Source organism: Heterodontus francisci, chromosome 9, assembly GCF_036365525.1.
Source record: "Heterodontus francisci isolate sHetFra1 chromosome 9, sHetFra1.hap1, whole genome shotgun sequence".
In the NCBI taxonomy this organism is placed as follows: Eukaryota; Metazoa; Chordata; class Chondrichthyes; order Heterodontiformes; family Heterodontidae; genus Heterodontus; species Heterodontus francisci.
In genome coordinates, this window is record NC_090379.1 from 45,191,559 (window position 1) to 45,218,197 (window position 26,639).

The following is a 26,639-nucleotide window of genomic DNA, read 5'->3' on the forward strand; positions in this document are numbered from 1 at the left end:
CCTGTTTAGTCTTGATAAGACTACCCCTTCATCCCAGGAATCAGCCTAGTGAACCTTCTCTAAACTGCCTCTAATGCTAGTATATCCTTCCTTAAATACGGAGACCAAAACTGTATGCATTACTCCAGGTGTGGCCTCACCAACACCCTGTACAGTTGTAACAAGACGTCCCTATTTTTAAACTCTAACCACCTAGCAATAAAGGCCAAAATACCATTTGCCTTCCTAATTACTTGCTGCACCTGCATGTGCTTTTTGTGTTTCATGTACAAGAACACCCAGATCCATCTGTACTGCTGTATTTTGTAGTCTTTCTCCATCTAAATAATAATCTGCCTTTTTATTCTTCCTACCAAAGTGGAGGACCTCACATTTTCCCATGTTGAACTCCATCTGCCAAGATTTTGCCCACTCACTTAACCTATCTATATCCCTTTGCAGAATAACCTCCCTACTTTTGTATTCAATTCCCCTCACGATAAATGATAACATTCTATTAGCTTTCCTAATTACATGCTGTACCTGCATACTAACCTTTTGCGATTCATGCACTAGGACACCCAGATCTCTCTGCATCTCAGAGCTCTGCAATCTCTTACCATTTACATAATATGCTTCTTTTTTATTCTTCCTGCCAAAATGGACTATTTCACATTTTCCCACATGATACTCCATTTGCCATGTCTTTGCCAAGTCACGTAACCTATCTATATCACTTTATAGCCCCCATATGTCCTCTTCACAACTTACTTTCCTACCTACCTTTGTGTCATCAGCAAATTTAGCAACCATACCTTCGTTCCCTTCATCTAAGCCATTTATATACATTGTAAAAGGTTGAGGCCCCAGCACACCACTCGTTACATCTTGCCAAATAGAAAATGACCCATTTATGCCTACTCTCTGTTTCCTGTTAGCTGGCCAATCTTCTATCCATGTCGATATGTTACCCCCCTACACCATGAGCTTTTATTTTCTGCAATAACCTTTAAGGTGGCATCAAATCAAATGCCTTTTGGAAATCTAAGTACAATACATCACCAGTTCCCCTGCATCCACAGCACATGTAACTCCCTCAAAGAACTCCAATAAATTGGTTAAACATGATTTCCCTTTCAAAAAACCATGTTGACTCTGCCTGATTATCTTGAATTTTTCTAAGTGCCCTGCTAGAACATCTGTAATAATAGCATTGAACATTTTCCCTACCACAGATGTTAAGCTAACTGGCCTGTAGTTTCCTGCTTTCTGTCTCCCTCCCTTTTTGAATAAAGGAATTACATTCGCTATTTTCCAATCTAATGGAAACTTCCTCGAATCTAGGGAATTTTGGAAAATTAAAACTAACGCATCAACTATCTCACTAGCCACTTCTTTTACCACCCTAGGATGAAGTCCATCAGGACCCAGGGACTTGTCATCCCGCAGCTCCAACAATTTGTTCTGTACCACTTCCCTAGTGATTGTAATTTTCTTGAGTTCTCCCTCCCTTCCATTTCCTGACTTATAGCTAATACTGGGATGTTACATATATCCTCTATAGTGAAGACCGATGCAAAATATCTGTTCAATTCATCTGCCATCTCCTTATTATCCATTATTATTTCCCCAGACTCACTTTCAAGAGGACAATCGTACACTTTGTTAACTCTTTTCAATTTCAAATATCTATAGAAACTTTTAATATCTGTCTTTATATTTCTAGCCAGCTTTCTCTCATACTCTAACTTTGCCTTCCTGATCAATAATTTAGTCATTCTTTGCTGTTTTTTATACTCTGTCCAATCTTCTGACCTGTCTCCCATCTTTGCGCAATTATAGGCTTTTTCTTTAAGTTTGATACTATCTTTAACTGTTTTAGTGAACCACGAATGGAATTTTTCTTTCTCGTTGAAATGTATCTATTCTGTGTATTTTGAAATATCCCCTTAAATATCTGCCACTGCATATCCCTTAACCGGATTTGCCAGTTCACTTTAGCTAGCTCTGCTTTCATGCACTCATAATTTCCCTTATTTTAGTTTAAAATACTAGTCTTGGACCCACTCTTCTCTCCCCCAAACTGAATGTAAAATTCCATCGTATAATAATTGTTACTACCTAGTGGCGCCTTAACTATGAGGTCATTAATTAATCCTATCTTGTTGCACAATACCAGGTCTAGTATAGCCTGCTCTCTGGTTGGCTCCAGAATGTACTGTTCCAAGAAATTATCCTGAAAACATTCCTCATCTAGGCTACCTCTGCCCATCTGATTTTTCCAGTCTATATGTAGGTTAAAATCCCCCATAATTATCACCGTACCTTTCTGACAATCTACCATTATTTTTTCCTTTATACCCCGTCCTACAGTGTGGTTAATGTTAGTTGGCCTGTGCACCACTCCCACAAGTGACTTCTTGCCTTTATGATTTCTCATCTCTACCCAAACTGCTTCAACATCCTAGTTTCCAGAACTTAGGTCATCCCTTTCTATTGTGCTAATGCCATCATTAATTAACAGAGCTACCTCTCCACCTTTTCCTAGCTTCCTGTCCTTCCTAAATTAGATTAGATTAGATTAGAGATACAGCACTGAAACAGGCCCTTCGGCCCACCGAGTCTGTGCCGAACATCAACCACCCATTTATACTAATCCCACATTCCTACCAAACATCCCCACCTGTCCCTATATTTCCCTACCACCTACCTATACTAGTGACAATTTATACTGGCCAATTTACCTATCAACCTGCAAGTCTTTTGGCTTGTGGGAGGAAACCGGAGCACCCGGAGAAAACCCACGCAGACACAGGGAGAACTTGCAAACTCCACACAGGCAGTACCCGGAATCGAACCCGGGTCCCTGGAGCTGTGAGGCTGCAGTGCTAACCACTGCGCCACTGTGCCAATGTCATGTACCCCTCAATATTCAGGTCCCAATCTATGTCATCCTGCAGCCATGTCTCTGTAACGGCTATCAGATCATACTTATTTATTTCTACTTGTGCTCTCAGTTCATCTGTTTTGTTTTGAATGCTATATGCACTCAGATACAGAGCCTTTAGTTTAGTTATTTTATTATTTTTGTAACCTCTAGCCTTATCTGTTGAATTACTTTTAGATTTGTATGCTCTGTCCCTTCCTGTCACAGTCTGTTTATTATTTCCCATATTAATACCTTTCTCTCTTGCTTTCTTGACTTCTCTACTTCTTGATTTACCATATCTTCCCAAATTTGATCCCTTGGCCCCACTATTCAGCTTAAAACGCTCTCCACTTCCCTGGTTATGCAGTTCGCTAGAACACCAGCCCCAGCACAGTGCAGGTGTAGACTGTCCCAACGGTACAACCACTGCTTTCCCCAGTGCTGGTGCCAGTGCCCCACAAACCGGAACCCACTTCTACCACACCAGTCTTTGAGCCACGCATTAATTTCTCTAATCTTATTTGCCCTTGGCCAATTTGCAGGTGGCTCAGGTAATAATCCAGAAATTATTACCTTTCAGGTTCTGCTTCTTAATTTAGTGCCTAATTCCTCATACTGACTATGCAGAAAAGGTCGTTCCCATTTTAATGATTTTTCAGGGATGTGTCTAAAAAGATAATTTGTATTTTAATGATTTTTCCAAGACATGTCCAGACAAGAAAATTAGCTCAGGGTTCTTGTAGTTCTATCCAGAGATTATTACCTTTGAGGTTCTGCTTCTTATTGGTGCCTCGTTCCTCATACCGACTATGCAGAACCTGTTTCCTTGTCCTGCCAATGTTGTTAGTACCTACATGGACTACAACAACTGGAACCTCCCCCTCCCACTGTAAGTTCCTCTCCAGCCCTGAGCAAATGTCCCAAACCCTGACACTGGGGAGGCAACACAGCTGTCTTTACTCGCGCAGAGAACAGTGTCAAACCTCCTAACTACACTGTCCCTACTACCACTACATTGCTTTTTTCTTCCTCCACTTGAATAGCTTCCTGTACAATGGTGCCATGGTCAGGTTCATCCACCCTGCAGCCCCCACTCTCATCCAAACAAGCGAAAAGAATCTCAAACCTGTTGGACAATCACAAAGGCTGATGATCCTGCACTTCTGCCCTCTGGGTCTCCTTACCTGCCTCAGCTGCAGCTACATTCTCCTGTCCCTGACCACTGACCAAATCAGAAGACCCTTTCCTCAGGGGTGTGACCGCCTCCTGGTACAAAGTGTCCAGGTAACTTTCCTCCTCCCTGATGTGTCACAGTGTCTGCAGCTCGGCTTCCAGTTCAATGACTCTGAGCTGTAGCTCTTCGAGCTGCAAATACTTACTGCAGAGGTGTTTTCCCTGGATCACACTGGCATCCAGGAGCTCCCACATGCAGCAGCCATGACATATCGCCAGTCCTGCCATCTTTAATGTGTTTTAATTAACTACTTAATTATTTTATTCAATTATTTGTTTTATTTTCCTTCTTTATATATTTTATGAAGCTTACCACTAATTCCTTTAATATTTAAAACGTTAGGATTAGAATATACTTTAACCACTTAACAGATACCCACCAAACAGGTAAGTTCTTTCGCAACCAGTGACCTACCTGCTTGCCTGTGACGTCACACTTGATTTTCTTCAATGGCCTCGTTCCATTAAACTGAACAGAGAATAGGATAGAGGATAGGATAGAGGATAGGATAGAGGATAGGATAGCCTCTCCCTGCACTTTGCGCTCTTTCTAAAATGAAGACTATCCCTGCTCTCCGTGCTCCTTTTTAAAATGAAGCCTTTCCCCACTCTCCGCGCTCTTTTTGAAATGAAGCCTCTCCTTGCTCTCCGTGCTTTTTTTGAAGTGAAGCCTCTCACTGCTCTCCGTGCTCTTTTTGAACTGAAGCCTCTCCCCGTTCTCCGTGCTCTTTTTGAAATGAAGCCTCTCCCCACTCTCCATGCTCTTTTTGAAGTGAAGCCTCTCCCTGCTCTCCGTGCTCTTTTTGAAGTGAAACCTCTCCCTGCTCTCCGTGCTTTTTTTGAAGTGAAGCCTCTCCCTGCTCTCCACGCTCTTTTTGAAATGAAACCTCTCCCTGCTCTCCGCACTCTTTTTGAACTGAAGCCTCTCCCCGTTCTCCACGCTCTTTTTGAAATGAAACCTCTCCCTGCTCTCTGCACTCTTTTTGAACTGAAGCCTCTCCCCGTTCTCCACGCTCTTTTTGAAATGAAACCTCTCCCTGCTCTCAGCACTCTTTTTGAAATGAAGCCTCTCCCTGCTCTCCGCACTCTTTTTGAACTGAAGCCTCTCCCCGTTCTCCACGCTCTTTTTGAAATGAAACCTCTCCCTGCTCTCCGCACTCTTTTTGAAGTGAAGCCTCTCCCCGTTCTCCACGCTCTTTTTGAAATGAAACCTCTCCCTGCTCTCCGCACTCTTTTTGAAATGAAGCCTCTCCCCGCTCTTTTGCTTTTTTTGAAATGAAGCCTCTCCCTGCTCTTTTGCTTTTTTTGAAATGAAGCCTCTCCCTGCTCTCTGTGCTCTTTTTGAAGTGAAGCCTCTCCCTGCTCTCCGTGCCTTTTTTGAAGTGAAGCCTCTCCCTGCTCTCCGTGCTTTTTTTGAAGTGAAGCCTCTCCCTGCTCTCCACGCTCTTTTTGAAATGAAGCCTCTCCCTGCTCTTTTGCTTTTTTTGAAATGAAGCCTCTCCCTGCTCTTTTGCTTTTTGTGAAATGAAGCCTCTCCCTGCTGTTTGCGCTCTTTTTGAAACGAAGCCTCTCCCTGCTCTCCGCTCTCTTTTTGAAACGAAGCCTCTCCCTGCTCTTTTGCTTTTTTTGAAATGAAGCCTCTCCCTGCTCTTTTGCTTTTTTTGAAATGAAGCCTCTCCCTGCTGTTTGCACTCTTTTTGAAACGAAGCCTCTCCCTGCTCTCCGCTCTCTTTTTGAAACGAAGCCTCTCCCTGCTCTCCGCTCTCTTTTTGAAACGAAGCCTCTCCCTGCTCTCCGCTCTCTTTTTGAAACAAAGCCTCTCCCTGCTCTCCGCTCTCTTTTTGAACTGAAGCCTCTCCCTGTTCTCCACGCTCTTTTTGAAATGAAACCTCTCCCTGCTCTCTGCACTCTTTTTGAACTGAAGCCTCTCCCCGTTCTCCACGCTCTTTTTGAAATGAAACCTCTCCCTGCTCTCTGCACTCTTTTTGAACTGAAGCCTCTCCCCGTTCTCCACGCTCTTTTTGAAATGAAACCTCTCCCTGCTCTCTGCACTCTTTTTGAACTGAAGCCTCTCCCCGTTCTCCACGCTCTTTTTGAAATGAAGCCTCTCCCCGCTCTCCGCACTCTTTTTGAAATGAAGCCTCTCCCTGCCCTTTTGCTTTTTTTGAAATGAAGCCTCTCCCTGCTCTTTTGCTTTTTTTGAAATGAAGCCTCTCCCCGCTCTTTTGCTTTTTTTGAAATGAAGCCTCTCCCTGCTCTTTTGCTTTTTTTGAAATGAAGCCTCTCCCCGCTCTTTTGATTTTTTTGAAATGAAGCCTCTCCCTGCTGTTTGCACTCTTTTTGAAACGAAGCCTCTCCCTGCTCTCCGCTCTCTTTTTGAAATGAAGCCTCTCCCCGCTCTTTTGCTTTTTTTGAAATGAAGCCTCTCCCTGCTCTTTTGCTTTTTTTGAAATGAAGCCTCTCCCTGCTGTTTGCACTCTTTTTGAAACGAAGCCTCTCCCTGCTCTCCGCTCTCTTTTTGAAATGAAGCCTCTCCCTGCTCTTTTGCTTTTTTTGAAATGAAGCCTCTCCCTGCTGTTTGCACTCTTTTTGAAACGAAGCCTCTCCCTGCTCTCCGCTCTCTTTTTGAAATGAAGCCTCTCCCTGCTCTCCGCTCTCTTTTTGAAATGAAGCCTCTCCCTGCTCTCCGCTCTCTTTTTGAAATGAAGCCTCTCCCCTCTCTCCCCACTCTCCGTGCTCTTATTGAAACATGATATATTGTCATGTATTTCTTTTAATTGGTCTTGGGGTTTATATCTCATATCTTCACATTAATGACCTCACTGATCGTAATAGCTGTCATGACTCCCTGCTCGGCATACTTCTGGTGGATTTTCACAGCCCCTGTGTTAATACCTGCATCACTATGTTTTCTGACACAGTTCGTCCCACACTTTTGTACGCACATGGCAGAGACCATTTTGGAGCTCTAAGGGCATTTGTAATGTTCAAAAAATGGTGCTAACAAGTCCAATGTCTCCTCCATTTGCTCCTCTTCCTATATTCCTTGATGCCAGTATCAGGGATTTCTGGCTTCTGCTCTCTGCAAATTATGCTGGTGTTGGGGTGGGCGGTGGGAAGGTGGGTGAGAGCAGAGAGAAACAAACTAATCAGTCTCCTTGGATCTTTAGGGTTCTTCCACAACTGTCACAGATTCTCCAGTCCTTGGAAGGTCCCTGTGCAGGCCATACCATCAACATTTGGAACTATCGATTGACAGCAAAACAGGAAAGTGAGGTGAAAGGGCAAGGAACATACTCTCCTGCCTCAGTAACCTTCTAACTCTGGGCCTGATCCAAGCAGGGATGAAGACTCAGAATCAGCCACAAAGAGAACCCCTGGGCAAAGTTGTGGGGTCAGAGATCTGATACAACTTGTCTCTATCCCCATTTCCTTTCCACTATGTTCGCCTTAAGAACGTCCACCCTCAGAATACAAGTCATGAAGCCACATACTGCACCCCCGCCTCATATTCTGCTTGTTGTCTGGTTTTGGATTTGAGAAAACATGTCAGCTATCTACTCTGCTGAAAGTTTCCATGCATTCCTACTAGAAAAATTCATTACGTCATCATCGTTTGATATTAAAATGGAACTCATTACAGAAGGCCTCACTCCCATTGCACTGCCTCCAGATTACCCGTGATTCCCCAGTGAGCAATATATCTATTACAATAATGCTGGAGGATTCTTGGCCTGCTGCCACATTACACAAGGACCGTGACTGTTCAATGCCCCAGAAGATGGCTGTTTGAAACGATATGGAGCAAAGGCTGGTCCCTGGATTCTTGTGCACTGCAGGGTCTGTGGGGACAGGCTACAAACTGCATGGGAAAGTTACAATTTTTTTTTACTGACCACCTGGATAATCTAATAGCCTCCGAGCATTCTGGCATTTGCTGGGTAATAGTAGCCAGAAAGTCCCAATCTCAACTGCTCAGACCACAGTTGTAGGCCTAACACATTATTGTTTTTAGTTCCCCTTTGATTCCCCTGGGTTGCTCGCAACAACATTTAGGAGATTAACCTTCAATGCCTGGAGACTCCAGGGCAATCCTGGAGGGTTGGCAACTCTAAAATTAGGATTCGTCAACATGAGGCGTGAACCTACCAATGATTCACAGCATCTACATTTAAGGTTTTCATGACATTTCTGCAAGTACTGCAGTCTCAGTTTGTGAATAGATTGGACAGCTTCCAGGTTAGACTTTATATAGGCTCATCTATCATATTCAGTCTTAAAATGGCATCATCAATGGACAGCAGAATATTTTGTTCTGATCACTGAAGCATAACTTCATTATTTGTTTATGAGTTTTTAAGATGTATTTCTCTCCTATCTCTGCTTATGAACAATACCCCAGTCAAGAGAGATGGCAAAATTGGCCTGTGTCAAATGTGTTTTATTATGCCTTGTAATTATTTCAGGCGCTGATTCTGTGTCATGTTTATAATAACCATCAAATGTGCTTTTAATCAGTTTAATATGAAACATTATCTTCGCATGCTTTATTTTGCAGTAAAATGGGTTATGAAAGTTATCTCATTAAAGTTATAACTTATTTACAAGCAGAGAATAATTTAAAGACAATGTAACAATGATAATTAAATTTTCCAACACCCTATTTATTTTTTATTAAGGTTATTCTCACACCATTTCTATAAACTCCAAAGTGTATATGTTTATAAACTTACATAGAAAAGCAAGCACAGTATGAAATTTAGCAGTACAGAAATCATACTGACATGTTTAGATCATCAGTTCAGGAATAGATTTTCCTAGAGGTGCGTCAAACAGTTGGAGTACCACTGATCCCAGTTTCAACATGAGTTAGGTTTCAGTTGAAGTAGCATGGGCTGCCATATCAGAGGCGACTCCTTTACCCCTGGGAAAATATCTCCAGAATTGCTGTGTTTGTGTGAAGTAATGACCAGGAAGCCAATCATGCCAGATTCAGCAAGATTAGTTCATTGAATATGCATGTGCTCCCTGGGCATTTTTCACCAGCACTGGGAGGACTATGACTATGGGCAGGGAATAAGGACAGCAGCAGTTCTTCAACCATTACTATTTGTTATACAAAGAACAAAGAAAACAAAGAAAATTACAGCACAGGAACAGGCCCTTCGGCCCTCCAAGCCTGCGCCGATCCAGATCCTCTATCTAAACATGTCACCTATTTTCTAAGGGTCTGTATCTCTTTGCTTCCTGCCCATTCATGTATCTGTCCAGATACATCTTAAAAGACGCTATCGTGCCCGCGTCTACCACCTCCGCTGGCAACGCGTTCCAGGCACCCACCACCCTCTGCGTAAAGAACTTTCCACGCATATCCTCCCTAAACTCTTCCCCTCTCACTTTGAACTCGTGACCCCTAGTAATTGAATCCCCCACTCTGGGAAAAAGCTTCTTGCTATCCACCCTGTCTATACCTCTCATGATTTTATACACCTCAATCAGGTCCCCCCTCAACCTCCGTCTTTCTAATGAAAATAATCCTAATCTGCTCAACCTCTCTTCATAGCTAGCGCCCTCCATACCAGGCAACATCCTGGTGAACCTCCTCTGCACCCTCTCCAAAGCATCTACATCCTTTTGGTAATGTGGCGACCAGAACTGCACGCAGTATTCCAAATGTGGCCGAAGCAAAGTCTTATACAACTGTAACATGACCTGCCAAACCTTGTACTCAATACCCCGTCCGATGAAGGAAAGCATGCCGTATGCCTTCTTGACCACTCTATTGACCTGCGTTGCCACCTTCAGGGAACAACGGACCTGAACACCCAAGTCTCTCTGTACATCAATTTTCCCCAGGACTTTTCCATTTACTGTATAATTCACTCTTGAATTGGATCTTCCAAAATGCATCACCTCGCATTTGCCCTGATTGAACTCCATCTGCCATTTTTCTGCCCAACTCTCCAATCTATTTATATTCTGCTGTATTCTCTGACATTCCCCTTCACTATCTGCTACTCCACCATGTTTGAGTGGTACTTGCCACAGGTCAGGGGCCAGCACTGCCACTTTCAATGAGAAGACTTTGGATTTATAGTGTAACGAGATGTTTTTACAAATGGAAGGCAGTTTCCAGTGGTGTTCCACCTGGCTCATTATTGGGTCCCTTGCTGTTTGTGGTATATATTAATGATTTGGACATAAATGTGGGAGGCATGATTGGGAACTTTGCTGATGACACAAAAATTGGCCGTGTAGTTAATAGTGAAGAGGATAGCTGTAGACTCCAGAAAGATATCAATGGTTTGGTTGAGTGGGCAGAAAAGTGGCAAATGGAATTCAACCCCGAGAAGTGTGAGGTAATGCATTTGGGGAGGGAAAGCAAAGCAAGGGAATACACAATAAACGGGAGGATATTGAGAGGGGTCGGGGAAGTGAGAGACCTTGGAGTGCATGTCCACAGGTCCCTGAAGTTGGCAGGACAGGTAGATAGAGTGGTGAAGAAGGCATATGGAATGCTTTCCTTTATTGGCCAAGGTATAGAATACAAAATCAGGGATGTAATGCTGAAACTGTATAAAACACTGGTTCGGCCACAGCTGGAGTATTGCATACAGTTCTGGTCACCACATCATTGGAAGGACATAATTGTTCTGGAGAGAGTACAGAGGAGATTTGCAAGAATGTTGCCAGGGCTTGAAAATTGCAGCTATGAGGAAAGATTGGGTAGGCGAGGCTTGTTTTCCTTAGAACAGAGGAGGCTGAGGGGTGACTTAATTGAGGTGTACAAAATTATGAAGGGCCTGGATAGAGTAGACAGGAAGGTTCTGTTTCCCTTAGTGGAGCGGTCAATTGCCAGGGGTTACAGATTTAAGGTGATTGGTTGACGAATTAGAGGGGACATGAGGAAAAGCTTTTTCATCCAGATTGTGGTGGCTGTCTGGAATTCACTGCCTGGATTGGTGGTGGAGGCAGAAACTCTCAACTCATTTAAAAGGTACCTGGACATGCACCTAAAGTGCTGTAATCTGCAAGGCTATGGACCAGGTGCTGGAAGGTGGGATTAGAATGGGCGACTAGTTTTTCCAGCCGGCGGGGATATGATGGGCTGAATGGCCTCTTTCTGTGCCGTAACTTTTCTATGATTCTATGCAAGCTTTGAGGCAGAGGGGATCACTGTTCTGCAACTAATGTCTACCAAGAGGTTGAGAATAGACAAGACAAAATATTCTGCTGTGAGGAAGAGAGTGCCAAGGTAAGATCACCCACAGGCCGGCAACCCAAATTAAATTTATACCCATGGTAAGCCTGTCACAAGCACCATGTCCTAGTTATACAACAGAGAATGGAAAACACCCGTGTATCCCTTGCACAATAAAACTTATATGTCTCTAGTGCTTCAGTTTGAACTTGTGGCTGGTAGAGATGAAGATTTCTAAAGTCAAATACAACTGTTACACATTGCAGCACTATGTCAAAGTGCCACCTTGAACGACTCAAAAATGTTGATGAAACGTAGGCTGAACAAATGAGTGAAACTCAAGTTAGATCGAAATTATTAGCATACATTTTGTAATGTTTAAAAAGAGAAGGCTGCTGACACTCAGAGAAACCAAATTGATAATGTTTTATGTGATCTTGTGCTTTTTGAGCTGCCATGAGGAGGCATCTCTTGGAAATCACGGGTGTAGCGGTCATATAGGGTATGCTTGATAACTTGGGTCCCAGCTCAACAGGCACATGGTCTTTTAAACCTCCCTCTGTTTCCTATTCAAACTCAGTAACATGCAGGCACATTTTCCCAGCAGCAGCAAGCAAACATTTCTCATCACATTTACCAACACTGTTTCCAATTGTTCTTCTCATTCATCTGCCTATCCAGTACAACCTTAAATGTTGACAGTTTCTGTTTCAAACATTAACTCTAAAGTGAGTTCCATATCTTCACAACTTTTTGTGCGCAGAAGTTTTTCCTGCCCTCTGATGTAAACTTCTTGCATTTACTCTTGAATTATGGCCCCTCCTTGACCCTTCAACTATGAGAAACTGCTTCTATCTACCTGTCCCATTCTTTCATAATTTTAAACACTATCATATCAGCATGCAACCTGTGTCATTCTAGCGATAAAAGGCCTAATCCTTCAAGTTACAAGTGGCTCCAGAACTGAACCTTGTAAGATCCTACTACCTACTTACAACCACTCTGAAATTCTATGAGGTTTCTCAAGCATGATCATTCCTTTTGAAAATCATGTTGGATTATCTCTGTCTCTCTTTTTAAAAATTGGCCATTCTCCCATTCTCTGGCACATATCTACACAGTAGAACCCAGAAATGTTCAGGCCCAACTTTAACCCATTGAAAGCCCATTCATTTACATAGAGTTAAAATTGGCTCATAATTTCTGGGGCCTCTGCAATTTCATCCCTCATCTCCTTCAGGAGCTTAAGATGTATCCCTTTCAGGCCTGAGACTTTGTCTTTCTTTAGCTTAACTAACATATCTAAAATTTTCCTTTTAGTCATCATATTGCTCATCTTACTCTCAATCACTTCAAGATTCATCTCTTCTCAAACATTCTTCTCTTTATTAAAGAACAATGCAAAGCAGTTATAAAATAACTGCCTTATTTTAATCATGGTACACAAATTAACAATTCTGTTTCTCAGAGGGCCTACCTAACTTTCAACCATTCTATTTTTACTGATATATCCATAAAATAGTTGAGGGAAGGCAAAAAAAAAGAGAAATTGCCTAACAAGGAATTATAAGAAACAAAACTCAGGTGCTAGAGTTTTAAAAGAGGTACCAAAGAGATAACAGCAGTAACTAAAACATGGCTATAGCTGGTTCAGGATTGGTATTTAAATATCCAGGGGTATAAAACTTTTAGGAGGAATAAGGAAAGAAGAAAGGGAGGATGGGTAGCACCATTAATGAAAGCAATATCATCCCACTAAAGCATAAGTAATTAAGTAGGAAAATGATCCAAACAAAATCCCTTTGGCTTAAGCTGAGGGATAACAAATTTTCTGTCACATTACTGGGATTATATTATAGACAGCCAAACAGTGGAAAGGAAATTGAGGATAAGTATTAATAATAGCACTATAAGGGAGGATTTTCCTGGGTCTGCTGCCAGATGCATTAGATTACCTCAGTACAATGAATATTGGAAAATTTGGGTGAGTCAGAGCACACATCTGTAAATAAACCAGTTCGATTTTCCTCCATTTAACAATGCCGGCCAAGAAAATCTCCCCATAACTGCAAGATGTTTTAATTATCCAAAAATAAACTGGCATAGAGGAAGTATTTGTGATGAGGGTGTGTATTGAAGGTTCTAGGAAGATTATATTAAGTCTGACATTTTAGAACAGTATTTAATGCTGATAGGATAGATAATAAAAAGCCAGCATAAGTTTAAGAAAGTTCCAAAAAGAGAGATGAGAAAAGCACAGGGAATATGAAAGAAAGAAATTAGCAATAAACAAAGGGTGATAAAAAGGCTTTCTACAGGTACATTGATAGTAAGCAGAGAGTCAAGATGGGGTAGGGCACCAAGAGATAAAGGAGGCAAGCTTGTCGTGGAGAATGAAAGAATGGTGACAGTACTAAATAAATGCTTTGCCTCAGTTATGGTAGTTGAGTTAGATACTTGGATTGTAGAGCCACAAGACTTGAGTGTAGAATAAGTTGTGGAGGTTATTAATCAAAAATAAATGGGACTAAAGTATTTACCCAAACTTAAATTACGTACACCTAATAGTTTATATTTGTGGATACTGAGGGAAGTTAGAGAAGGAGTAACATAAGTTCTCCAAAATTCTGTGGAAAGGAATGTTGTGCCAGAGGACTGGAAAGTGGTAAATGTGATCCCTCTTTCAAAAAAGGAAAGAAGTTAGGAACATGTACTCTAGTCAGTTTTACGTCTGCTGTTGGTAAACTGCTAGAATATATAATACAGGATGATACTACTAACCACTTGAAGAAACATGAATTAATCAGAACCAATAGACAGTTTCTAAAGTGCAGTGTGACTAAACTGGAGTATTTTTTAGTGCGTTGCATAATTTTAGATTCTGCATTGATAGTCTCAGCACATAGGGCTCCTATTGGTTTCAGACATCTGTTCCAGCAAACTAAAGCATTACACATTACATTCTGACAGGCTGAAGGCAATTAACTTGTGTTTGAGTTTTGATCTCTGTCAGGCAAAATGAGTTTAATATGCTAATCTCATTTGAATGCAGACTTATTGATGTTGTTCTGCCAAATAGTGACCTTGATAGCTGGCTGGATATTGTGTTGATTACCAGACATCACAGGTAATTTAAAGTACACAATGAATGAAGCTTTCCCAGTCAATACCAAACATCTTAAGATTTGGTTAAGACATTTTCATAGAATCATAGAACAGTGCAGCATAGAAGGAGGCCATTCAACCCATCAAGACTGTGCTTTTGAAGAGCAATCCAGTTAGTCCCACTCCCCGACCGGAATTTTATGCCACCCAGCGAGCTGGATGGTGGGGGTGGGGTGGCGTAAAATTGAGCGGGAGGCTCCGGGAGGCCTTCCTGACTTGCTCTCACCTCCGCCCCACTTTACGTGGGCCGGGGGGGTGGGGTGTGGGGGCGAGAAACAGGCTGCCCGCCCCAGGCCAATTAAGGCCCTTAAGTGGCTACTTAAAGGCTACTTAAGGGCCTTCGCTCGCCTCCACGGGGATTTTACCCGTGGCAAGCGAGCGTCCGGGAGACGTGAAAGGCCGCCCAGTGAAACCTGGCGGCCTCTCAGTGCACTGGGGGGGGGGCCCGGACAAACGGGCACAGGGTGCCCGATTGAGGGCCACCCCGCTTCCCCAACCACACCTAGGAGCTGAGGCACCCCCTTCCCTCCACACGACCACCCTTGCCTCGCTGGGTCGCAACCAATCACACCAGCAAGGCAAACCAAACTCACTGCTCCCGGTGGCGCTGCTGGAACTTCCTCCCTCAAGTGGATGGACGTCCCGTCTCGGAACAGTAAAAGGCCAAGGACCAGTAAAATGTGGGTCAGATCCCTGGGCCGGGCGGAAGTGGGTTCGCCACCGACTTTTACGTCGGTGGCCAGCTCCCATCCGCCCGATGTAAAATCCAGTGCCCCCACTCTTTCCATATCCCTGCAATTTCTTTTCTCCTTAAGTCTTTATCTAATTCCCTTTTGAAAGCTATTATTGAATCTGCTTTCACCACACTATCAGGCAGTACATTCCAAATCCAAACCAATTGAATACAAATGTTTTTCCTCCGATTCTTTTGCCAATCACCTTATCTGTGCTATCTGCTTATAAATCCTTCAGTCATTGGAACCAGCTTCTCTTTATGTACACTGTCTAATCCCTTCATGATTTTAAACACTTCAATCAAATCTTCTCTTAGCCTTCTCTGCTCTAAGAAGAACAACTTCTTAGGGTGGCACAGTGGCGCAGTGGTTAGCACCGCAGCCTCACAGCTCCAGGGACCCGGGTTCGATTCCGGGCACTGCCTGTGTGCAGTTTGCAAGTTCTCCCTGTGTCTGCGTGGGTTTTCTCCGGGTTCTCCGGTTTCCTCCCACAAGCCAAAAGACTTGCAGGTTGATAGGTAAATTGGCCATTATAAATTGTCACTAGTATAGGTAGGTGGTAGGGAAATATAGGGACAGGTGGGGATGTGGTAGGAATATGGGATGAGTGTAGGATTAGTATAAATAGGTGGTTGATGATCGGCACGACTCGGTGGGCCGAAGGGCCTGTTTCAGTGCTGTATCTCTAATCTAAACTTCAGCTTCTCCGGTATATCCATGTAATTGTAATCACTCATCTCTGGAACCATCCTACTAAATCTCTTCCTTCCTAAAGTATAGTGCCCAGAATTGGACACAATACTCCAGCTGGGGCCAAAGTCCTGTTTCATATAGGTTTAGCATAATTTCCTGGCTTTTGTACTCTGTGCCTCTATTTATAAAGCCCAAAATTCCATAAACATCATTAATTGCTTTGTTAGCCTGTCCTGTCACCTTCAAAGATTTGTGTGTGAACACCCCTAAGTCTTTCTGTTCCTGTAACCTCTTTAAAATTATACCATTTAGCTTGTATCATCTGTCCTTATTCTTCCTGCTAAATGTATCACCTCACACTTTTTTGCACTAAATTTAATCTGTCATGTGTCTGCCCATTCCACCAGCCTATCTATATCCTCTTGAGGTCCATTATGATCTTCCTCACTGTTTACTACACTTCTAAGTTTTGTGTCATTTGCAAATTTCAGAAGTGTACCCTGTAGCCCCAAGTTCAAGTCATTGATGTATATCAAAAACAGTAGTGGAGCTAATGCTGGATCTTGGGGAACTCCACTGTATACCTCCCTCCAGTCTGAAAAATAGCCATTTAACACAACTCCCCATTGTCTATCCTTTAGCCAAATTTATATCCATGCTGCTATTGCATTACTGAATTACAGGTGTGTCTCAGGTAAAAATTTTAGATATCCAATAACTTTTAGACGTGGAACCTAAATCTGCAGCCCTATTCTATAGTAAGTAGCTGAAGGAAAAGTGTTAAAGGTTCATCTGACACCTTTTGATTAAAATTCCTTATGCTGTTTATGAAGTTAACACCACCAGCATTTTTAAAGAACTGATCGGTGTTGACAAGTTGAGGGCAGACCTATTTGATGCTGAGGAAATTACAATGAAGTAAATATTGATAGATTTTTTCCAGCAAGGTGGTAATGAAACAAATATACTTCAATTAATCATAAAGCAAATTACAGCGAAGGCTAGAAAATATTCCTTTACACAGAGGGTGATTATAGAGTGTACAAAACCATTGTGGGAGCAGATTTCAGAAGAACCTTTTAAAAGAGGGTAAGGCAGTTGCTTGAAAAAATGTAATGGTGAAAGAGATGGATAGCAAGTATGAGATTGGAATTAAATTTGGTTGTTCATGTGGAGAAGAACACCAACACAGACTTAAAGTACCAAATGACCTGTTTCTGTGCTGCAACATTTTATCATTCTAAGGTCAATGGTCAAGGGTTTGTGCCACTTAGATTATTGGGCCTCTGGAAGGAATGCCCAGCAGCTGGGGTATAGAAAGGGGAGGCACGAATGAGGCAGCTACTTCTCCCAACCAAGTGATTCCCTTCAGAAAACTGACAAGGTGGGTAATGGGCATGAAAAGTCAGACAGTGTTGACAGTAGCTGTGAGACCATCTATATGGAGAAGCATCAGGCTGCTATCAAACTTATTCCACTCCTAGAGGTAACACTTTGTAGGAGCATGAGATTAGATAGGAGATAACAAATCATAGCTCATTCAGACACATCTTTTGTTTCTTTATTTGTCTCATTACCAATCCCTTTGGCTTTGTACCATGAAAACTTTTGTCATTTAATCTCTCCTGCCCTCCATCCTATCACATAGCTTCCCTTTTCTTCCTCTTCCCACCCTCCCCCCATCACTTGCTCAAAACCTACTATATTTCCAACTTTTCATGGTTCTGATGAAAGTCACAGACCGAAAACGTTAACTCTGTTCTTTTCTCCACAGATGCTACCTGACCTGCTGAGTATTTCCAGTATTTTCAGTTTTTATTTTAGACTTCCAGCATCTGCAGTATTTTGCTGTTCCATTATCGGTACCATGAGGCTGAGAGTCGCCTCTGCACCCCATTCTTGGGCCTTGGGTCTCATTTCCATAAAGTGGGTGAGCTGCAGTGAGAGGTAGCTCAACTGGCAAAGTGTCGTTGAAGATTGAGCCACTGAAAACCAGCAGTGGCCGTCAGGTTAAGTGAGGAAGGAGACTACCGGGGAAGATTGGTAGCCAGGTCAGGGAGATTAGTAGCCGGGAAGCAGTTGCTAGTCAGGGGGGCAGGACTGCCTTATAGAGCACTAGCTGGTCCTGTTCTTTTAATGTGGGGTCATGAGGAGCACTCATGCTCCTCCTTGCTCCACATTCAGCTAAGTATATGTTTAAAATCTCACATTGTTGGTTAAGACCTGTTAGACCACGGGCTGCATTTTACATTCCTGCCGCCGAAATCAGCGGCAGATGGAAACAATGGTGGTCTGCCCGCACAGACCGCATGTCATGGAGCTGCCGCGATATTAAACGTGACGGCTCATTTAAATGGCCGGAGCAGACCAATCCCACCCGCCCCCCCACCCCCACCCCCCCAATGACGTGGAGGGGGCGGGCGGTCCATCCTGGCAATGGCAGCAGCTGCCTTTGTGTAAGCGCTGATGCCATTTTTAAAGGGCTTCAAGCCCTATAGCTACATTTCAATATTTAAAGGAAAATGTTTTTTTTTTAATTTAATTAATTGATCTTGCCCCTCTCCCACCCCCTAGCAACCAGATTTAATTCCTTGCCCTCTCCCCTGCATAATAATTACCTTGTGCACCTGACCTTCCCCCTCAGCAATGTTCATCAACTTCAATCTTTACCCGTTACCACCATCCCCTACACCAATTAAATCACTCTGATGCTGCTCACCTTCCCCCCTACACCCCGCTCCCGCACTGATAAACATACCTGCTCCCCCGTCCCCACCAGTGTTTCCCCTCGGATTTCCCGATGGGGATCCGAAGGTGCGGGAGTGCCGGCCACTGGCACCAATATTGCTCCGGAACGATCATTGGGAGCGGGTAAGTAATTTATTCATTCATTTCCATTATGTTATTGCCGCCGGCAAAATTGGGCCGAGCCTTCCTGGCATCGAGGCCTGTAGTGAGCCTCTGCTGGACGCACTTTCAAGCCCCACCCCGCCACCACCCCGATGTTGGGGGGCGGGGTCTGTAAAATTCAGCCCCACATGTGGGCCTGGTTTTCTGAGTGCAACTGGTGCTGGATATTTCAGGACAAACCAATGTTGCAATTTGGGCCTCAAACAGGCATTAGGCCCCTTCCTTGCATACGCAAATGCTAAATTCCAGCTCAACATGGACTGCAGCTTAAGAGGCTGACATGAAGAGAATTGGAGGCCCAGTCTAGAACTACTGTGGGTAAGGATTTCAACAGCACTATAAAACGGCCACAATAGGTTACTTTTTATACATAATGTGCATCTGCACCACAGGTCTATTTTTGCAGCAAAGATGCACGTTTGCATTTTAAATCAAAGGACAGATAAAATAACTGGATCTTTCTGGCAGCCCTTTTCTTTCAGCCTTTCAATCACTGTGATTTATTGCTTGAAGAAAATTACATCTTTTATTGCATTCTCTCCACAGCAGTAAGCCTTCCGATTTAGGATGGCTCAGTGGGATTACTGTGTGAAATGATCTGATTCCTAGAAGAGCTCTAACTCTACAGACAGTTCACCTTGAAAAAACAGCACTCTTAGGATGCAAGATTCCGAGCAGTGGCATTTCAGCATTGTTGGTTTTGCTCCGAAACTGCTGCATCTTTATAAAGGAAATGCAGCAGGATTGAATTTTGCCATTTACATTAGTGCTTTGGTGGTCCTGTAATGCTGAAATGAATTCTGAATGAATGCCTAGGTTAAGTGATTCTCAGTTATAGGATTATATTAGTTTAATTATGCATATAACTTGTCCTTTCCGAATAACAATGCTTTGGTCATTTTGGAAGGAAAAAACTATTGAAGAAATGCTTCTGTGCTTTCTGTTTCACTTTTAAATTAGAACTTTAGCCCATGACCTTGGAACTAACCATTGGTGTGATAAAGGAATAGTAGCTGAACAGTTTTTTTTAAATCAGTAACAAATTTAAATTCAAATAATGAGTAGATTCTAGTAACTTAGCTGGACAATAATGAGAAGATTTTACAGCATTTTGAAAAAATAATAGAAAGACATAACAGAAAAGTGTTAAGTAATGTACCTCTACGTGAATCACACACGAATTTTGGCAGGGATCAATCAAGTCACTGTGAGATCAGGGGACTGGATGTTCCTTTTAAATATCATCAATTTTCAGATGGTTTCGAGGGGATAACAAGAGTAAAATAAAGCAGTGTGACCTTTCTGATAAACACCCACCACTTCCCTCTATTCGTACCACTGACTCAACATCAAGAAACACCATTATATAAAAGCAGCAGAGTGGTATCACTGAGTGGCAGACCATCTTTGGTGAAATGATTGCAGGATTTTGACCTTTGATCTCTGAAGCTTCACAAAACAGTTTAAAGCGAGTCCTGAATACTTTTACATTTTGGATTAGGGAAATGCATTTCCCAATGGGAATGTCTTTCTTCCAGGTCATGAAAAGGAGGAGGATGAGAAAATGGACGTTGTTAGGCTGGAAAAAGCTTAAGAGTGTGGCATCAGAGAAGACACTTGTTTCCAATGCATACATACCCATTCATTAGGGTTTAAAGACCTAGACAGTCATATTTAGATTTCTTTAGCCATCGATGCCACAGAAGGCTGTGTGCTGTTGGGGAATTACGAGAGCTGTTTGCTGAATCCCTGCAGTTCACTGCAACAAGGAGTGCAGCATCAACTACAGCAGTGAAAATGACCACTGCCTTGAGTTTTTATGCCACTAGATCTTTTCAGGCAGGACCTCACCATTGTATAAAAAAGATTTTTGAGGCCCATTCAGGCAAATCACGCAGTCCATAAATTTCTCAATGAAATCTGGAGAGAAAGCAGTCCAATTCTACAGTTTAGTGTGCTTCCACAAATGCAGGTAGCAAATGATGGCATACATATGACATTGAAAGCCCCATACAACAATTCCCTCAGCCTCACTCCTCAAAAACAGGATTCAGTATAGGGTAGGAATAGAGAGACCCAGATTTCAGGAATTTAAGCTGTGAGGTGAAAATAAGGAGCTTTTATTTGTTACTGTTCAGTTTACTTACTAATTAAAAGGGCACTAGCATTATATCCTTTTCCAGTTTGCAACACTGGGGGCTGAATTTTACAGGCTCTCCGATGTCAGGGGTCATGGTGGGGGCCCGGAAAGTTCTTCCGGAAGAGGCCTGCCATGACACCCAACGCCGGGAAGTCTTCGGCAGATTTTACCGACGGCGGCGAGGCCTCTGTGAGGCCCCACACCCTCCCACCGCCACACGGCAGCAGAGCCTTCATTTACATATTATAATGAATGCAAATAAATGTTAAATAACTTACCTGGACTGGGCGGCCGTCCCACGGCGATATTCCGGCCGCTGGCCGGAAATACCGCGCTATCAGAACCCCGTTTGGGGAACCGAGGCATGACACTGGTGGGAAGGGGGGAAAAGTACAATTCTCAGGGCAGGGGAGGTCGGGGAAGCAGGGAGAACTATTGTTATTGGTGGTGGGGATGATGGGAAGGGATTGAGGGTCAAAGGTGCTGAAATCAGGGGGGTAGTTCAGAATATCAAAAAAGATTTTAGGGGGATATGCCAAATTAGTAAATGAATTTGGTCAGTGTGGGGGAGGTGGGAGAGGGGAGTAATAGTAAAATTAAAAGTATTCTGCAGTTTTCTTTGAAACAGTACCTTTAAAAATCTAAATGAGACTGAAGAGCCTGAAGCCCTTTAAAAATGGCGCCGACGTCTGCGCGGTGGCACCAGACGCTGTTGCCGGGGATGGAGCGGCCGCCCCCCGATGACATCATCGGGGCGGCCGATCCGCCCCTCCATTTAAATGAGCCCCCACACAAAATATCGCAAGGGCTCAGCGATGACACATCCGCGCCTGAAGACCGCCAAGATCAGAGCGCGTCGCCGTGATTTGCAGCAGTGACAACCTGCTGCAGGCATACATAATATCACAAGTGAAAATTTCACTCTCAAGACAAATCTATAATAAATTTGCATAAATCCATACCAACATGTTTATTAATCCAAACCTGCAATTAAACTTGCCTAAAATAGTGTTATTTCCTCATCTCAAAAAATATGTCACTTTACAGAGCTGCTCTTGGACTTTTGCATAGTTAATGAAATAATGTCACCTGTGTTTTCAGAAAGAAACCCGAAACACACATAGAGTGAAAATATGATGAAACTATAAAACTTCTCTACCAACACAGTGAGAAAATACTACCTGCAACTCAATAGTTTATCAACACAGTACTGGCTACAGTCTGGCAAAGTGAAATAGCAATTAACAAACCACAGCCATTTTCTTAGATATCAAGATGTAAGCTCAGCCTCACAAACAAACTGAAAAACAGTTTGGCAAACTCCACTATATTGCTCTGCAAGGAAAATGGAGAGGAAAGAAGGGAAATAATTGCAGGCTTAATGCCTGGCAAAACATAAGACAGCAATAGAAGATAACAACAAACAAAACAATTATACATTACATGAAGGAATTCAACTGCTAGAAAGCACAGGATGTGCAGTGGGAGGCCCAGTCCATTCTAATGGCTGGAAATCATGTAAATGGAGCTGGTGAGCTGCCCACCTCAAAGGGGCATTCAAAGGCAATTCACCTGTTTTCCTGTTTTGGGCCAACACAATATTAGGTAAACTGAACAGTCACAAATAAAAGCTCCTTATTTTCATGTCTCAGCTTAAATTCCTGGAATCCGGGTCTCTCTGTTCCTACCCTATACTGAATCCTGTTTTTGACAAATGAGGCTAAGGGAATTGTTGTATGGGGCTTTCAATGTCATATGTATTCCATCATTTGCTACCTGCACTTGTGGGAAACATGCCAAACTATAGAATTGGACTGCTTTCTCTCCAAAGGTCATTGAGAAATTTATGGACTGTAAAATTTAACTGTAAGTTAAGTTGTCAGAGGGGGTTGGGGAGGGTGGGGGGACTGCTGGTGGGTGGTTGGGATGATTTCAGGAACACGGAAGCAGGGAGCCCAGGGTCGTAGCAACCCAAACTATTTTTGTTGGGTCTTTAGAGATAGCTTTACTGAGCAAAACAGCCACCCAGTAGGCCGTCAAAATGGCTTGTGGTCATATCTATGCAATAGGTCTTCGATTGGCATAAATCCATGGTGCTCCCACCTGAATCAGGCGGGTATCCCAGGTGCTAATCTTTAAGATAGTTGCCACACAAAAAATGCGGTACGTGGGCTGCTTTGATTCTAGCCCCCTTACTGCCCAGTTTCCACCAGGCAGCAGAAGTTAAAATCCCCACCTTACAATTTTGAAAAAAGTTGATTTTAATAATTCATGTATACAAATAGTCAGTAGGTAATACAGAACTTGAGTACTACTAGAAAAAAGAGACATGCCGTCAAAGCTTTTCATCTTACACTCATCAGGACAGATCCAAGAATGTTAAATTTCAAAGGGAGCAACAATTTATACTGCATGAGAAAAGGGTGCTGATTGGTTGGCAAGTCAACTCTGGTTGAGGCGTTGCCAAGGGGAATGCACCAGGGAACTGATGTCCTTATGCTTTTGTTTAATTCCAAAAGGCACAAAGCCTGCAGAGGACAGGTCTCTGCATATAAATATATGTAGCTTCTAGCAAGCGTAAGTGAGCCACATTGCAAGCCCAACTGATAATCTTCAATTGGTTGTTAGTGTAATTCTTAGCACACTCGGGATTGTTCAGCAAGTGCTGTCCAATCGTGGAATCACATCTAATGTTCAGAGAATCACAAAATCGTTACAGTGCAGAAGGAGGCCATTCGGCCCATCGTGTCCGCACTGGCTCTCCAAAAGAGCAACTCCCTCAGTTCCATTTCCCTGCCATCTTCCCATAACCCTGCACATTCTTCCTTTTCATATAACTGTCTAATTCCCTTTTGAATGCTTCAGTTGAACCTGCCTCCACCATGTTCTCAAGCAGCACATTCCAGACCTTAACCACTCGCTGTGTGAAAATGTTTTTCCTCGTGTCACTTTTGCTTCTCTTACCAAATACTTTAAATTTGTGCCCTCTTGTTCTCGATCCTTTCACAAGTGGGAACAGTTTCGCTTTATCTGCTCTGTCCAGATCCCTCATGATTTTGAATACCTCTCAGCCTTCCCTTCTCCAAGGAAAACAGTCCTAACTTCTCCAATTTATCTTCATAACTGAAATTCCTCATTCCTGGAACCATTCTCGTGAATCTTTTCTGTACTCTCTCCAATGTCCTCACGCCTTTCCTCAAGTGCGGCGCCCAGAATTGGACGGAATATTCCAGCTGAGGCTGAACGATATACAAGTTCAACATAACTTCCTTGCTCTTGTACTCTATGCCCCTATTAATAAAGCCCAGGATACTGTATGCTTTATTAACCGCTCTCTCAACCTGTTCTGCCACCTTAAATGACTTATGCACATATACACCTAGGTCCCTCTGCTCCTGCACCCCCTTTAGAATTGCACCCTTTATTCTATATTGTCTCTCCATGTTCTTCCTACCAAAATGAATCACTTCACATTTCTCTGCCATCTGTCTGCTCATTCCACCAACACGTCTATGTCCTTTTGAAGTTCTACACTTACCTCCTTACAGTTCACAATGCTTCCAAGTTTCATATCATCTGCAAATTTTGAAATTGTGCCCTGTACAAGGTCTAGGTCATTAATATATAACAGGAAAAGCAAGGGTCCCAACACTGATTCCTGGGGAACTCCACAACAAACCTTCCTCTAGCCCGAAAATATCCATTAACAACTACTTTTGTTTCCTGTAACTCAGCCAATTCCATATCCCTGTTGCTACTGTCCCTTTTATTCCATGAGCTAGATGTTTGCTCACAAGTCTGTTGTGTGACATTGTATCAAATGCCTTTTGAAAGTCCATGTACACCTCATCAACAGCATTGCCCTCATCATCCTCTCTGTTATCTCCTCAAAAATCTCCAGCAAGTTAGTTAAACATGATTTTCCCTTAAGAAATCCATGCTGGCTTTCCTTAATTAACTCGCATTGTCCATGTGACGATTGATTTTGTCTCAAATTATTTTTTCTAGAAGTTTTCCCACCACTGAAGTTAAATTGACTGGCCTGTAGTTGCTGGGCTTATCTTTACACCCTTTTTTGAACAAGGGTGTAATGTTTGCAATTCTCCAGTTCTCTGGCACCACCCCCCGAGTCTAAGGAAGACTGAAAAATTATGGTCAGTGCCTCTGCAATTTCCACCCTCACTTCCCTCAGTATCCTTGGATGCATCTCATCTGGTCCTGATGTTTTATCCACTTTAAGTACAGACAGCCTATCTAATACTTCCTCTTTATCAATTTTAAACCCCTTTAGTGTCTGACTTACCTCCTCTTTCAACATTGCCTGGGTTGCATCTTCTTCCTTGATAAAGATAGATGCAAAGGCTGGAATTTTGCCATTGTCGGCGGCTCAAAGGTTGGGTAGGCAGAAGCGGATGAAGAACTCGCTCCCGCTTCACGCCTTGCTGCCGCCGCTATTGCGCGCAAGGCAGCCAATTAGCGGCCCCGTGGCATATTTCTGAATGAAAAGGGCGCGGGTGGGCAGGAGGTTGAGCGTTGGCGGGGGTGGTACGAGAGCCAGAAGAGGTTACTGAAAGCCATTTAAAAGGGCTTTCAGCAACCTCTGTGGCTCTGAGAGGCTTACCTGCAGCAAGGAGGACATTGGGAAGAGCAACTGCTGCAAAGGAAAAACAAGAGACTGAGGGTGAATTTGCACTTGGCATTTTCATATGTCACAAGTCATTGCTGATGTTGTATGTGAGCTGGTTGATCTGCATTGAAAGGATAGTTTGAGAGCAACATCTTAGGGCTGTGTGGTGTTTGATGGAAAGGTGGCCCGTATCAGCTGAGATTTCCCCCTGAAGGTGAGTGCCTCTGCACTTCCAGCTCCTGTTAATGCCTCAACACAGGCTGCCATGTGAGCGTCTGGTTGATGAATCTCTATTCAGGAGAAATGCCTGAGTATTAGAGCCTCCTGGGTCTCCCTTGCACTTAACTCCCCCAGACCTCCAGCTCCCTCTCCCTGCCATTCAGGTGGCTATGGCCCCTCTTCCTCATCCGTATCATTATTCTCATCTGAGCATGTCTCGGGCTGAACTTGATCATCCTCCAGGGCATCTCACCTCTCCATCGTCAGGTTATGTAAGGTGCTGCAGATGACAATAATTCTAGATACGCTTGATGGCGAGTACTGGAGGGTGCCACCTGAGCGATCAAGATACCTAAATCTCATTTTGAGAAAACCTATTGTCTATTCTATGGTCACTCTGGTGGTCGCATGACTCTCATTGTACCGTTCCTCTGCTTCATTCCCTGGGTTCCTCACCGGTGTCATCAGCCATGTCTTCAGCGGTAACCCCTGTCACCAAGTATCCATCCTTGCAGGCATTCAGGAGAGCTGAATAGTGCTGGCACCTGGGAGTTCCAGAGAATCAATGCATTGTGATTGCTCCAAGGGTAACGAGCACACACCTGCAATATACCCTTACGGTGGTCACAGACAATTTGAACATTCATTGAGTGGAAGCCTTTGCAATTAATGAAGGCCGCAGACTTACCTGTAGGTGCTCTAAAGGCCACATAAGTGCAGTCTATTAAGCCTTGGACCATGGGTGAACCCAGCAATGGCGCTGAAGCCTCTGGCTCTCTCGGCCTGACTGGCGGCGTCCATCTTGAACT

General features: G+C 43.3%; 1 protein-coding gene across 1 annotated transcript in view; it reads right to left on the reverse strand.

Moving 5' to 3' along the window:
* The window catches only part of LOC137373322 (protein delta homolog 1), a 135,139-nt gene extending 109,061 nt beyond the window's left edge, over positions 1-26,078 (reverse strand). The window contains exons 1-4 of the mRNA XM_068038146.1: positions 25,968-26,078; positions 25,606-25,638; positions 25,288-25,435; positions 21,263-21,354 (exon numbers count right to left, since the gene is read on the reverse strand). Of these exons, the coding sequence (XP_067894247.1) occupies positions 21,263-21,354; positions 25,288-25,435; positions 25,606-25,638; positions 25,968-26,078 (384 nt within the window). The remainder of the gene's footprint in view (positions 1-21,262; positions 21,355-25,287; positions 25,436-25,605; positions 25,639-25,967) is intronic.
* Positions 26,079-26,639: the final 561 nt, after the last annotated feature.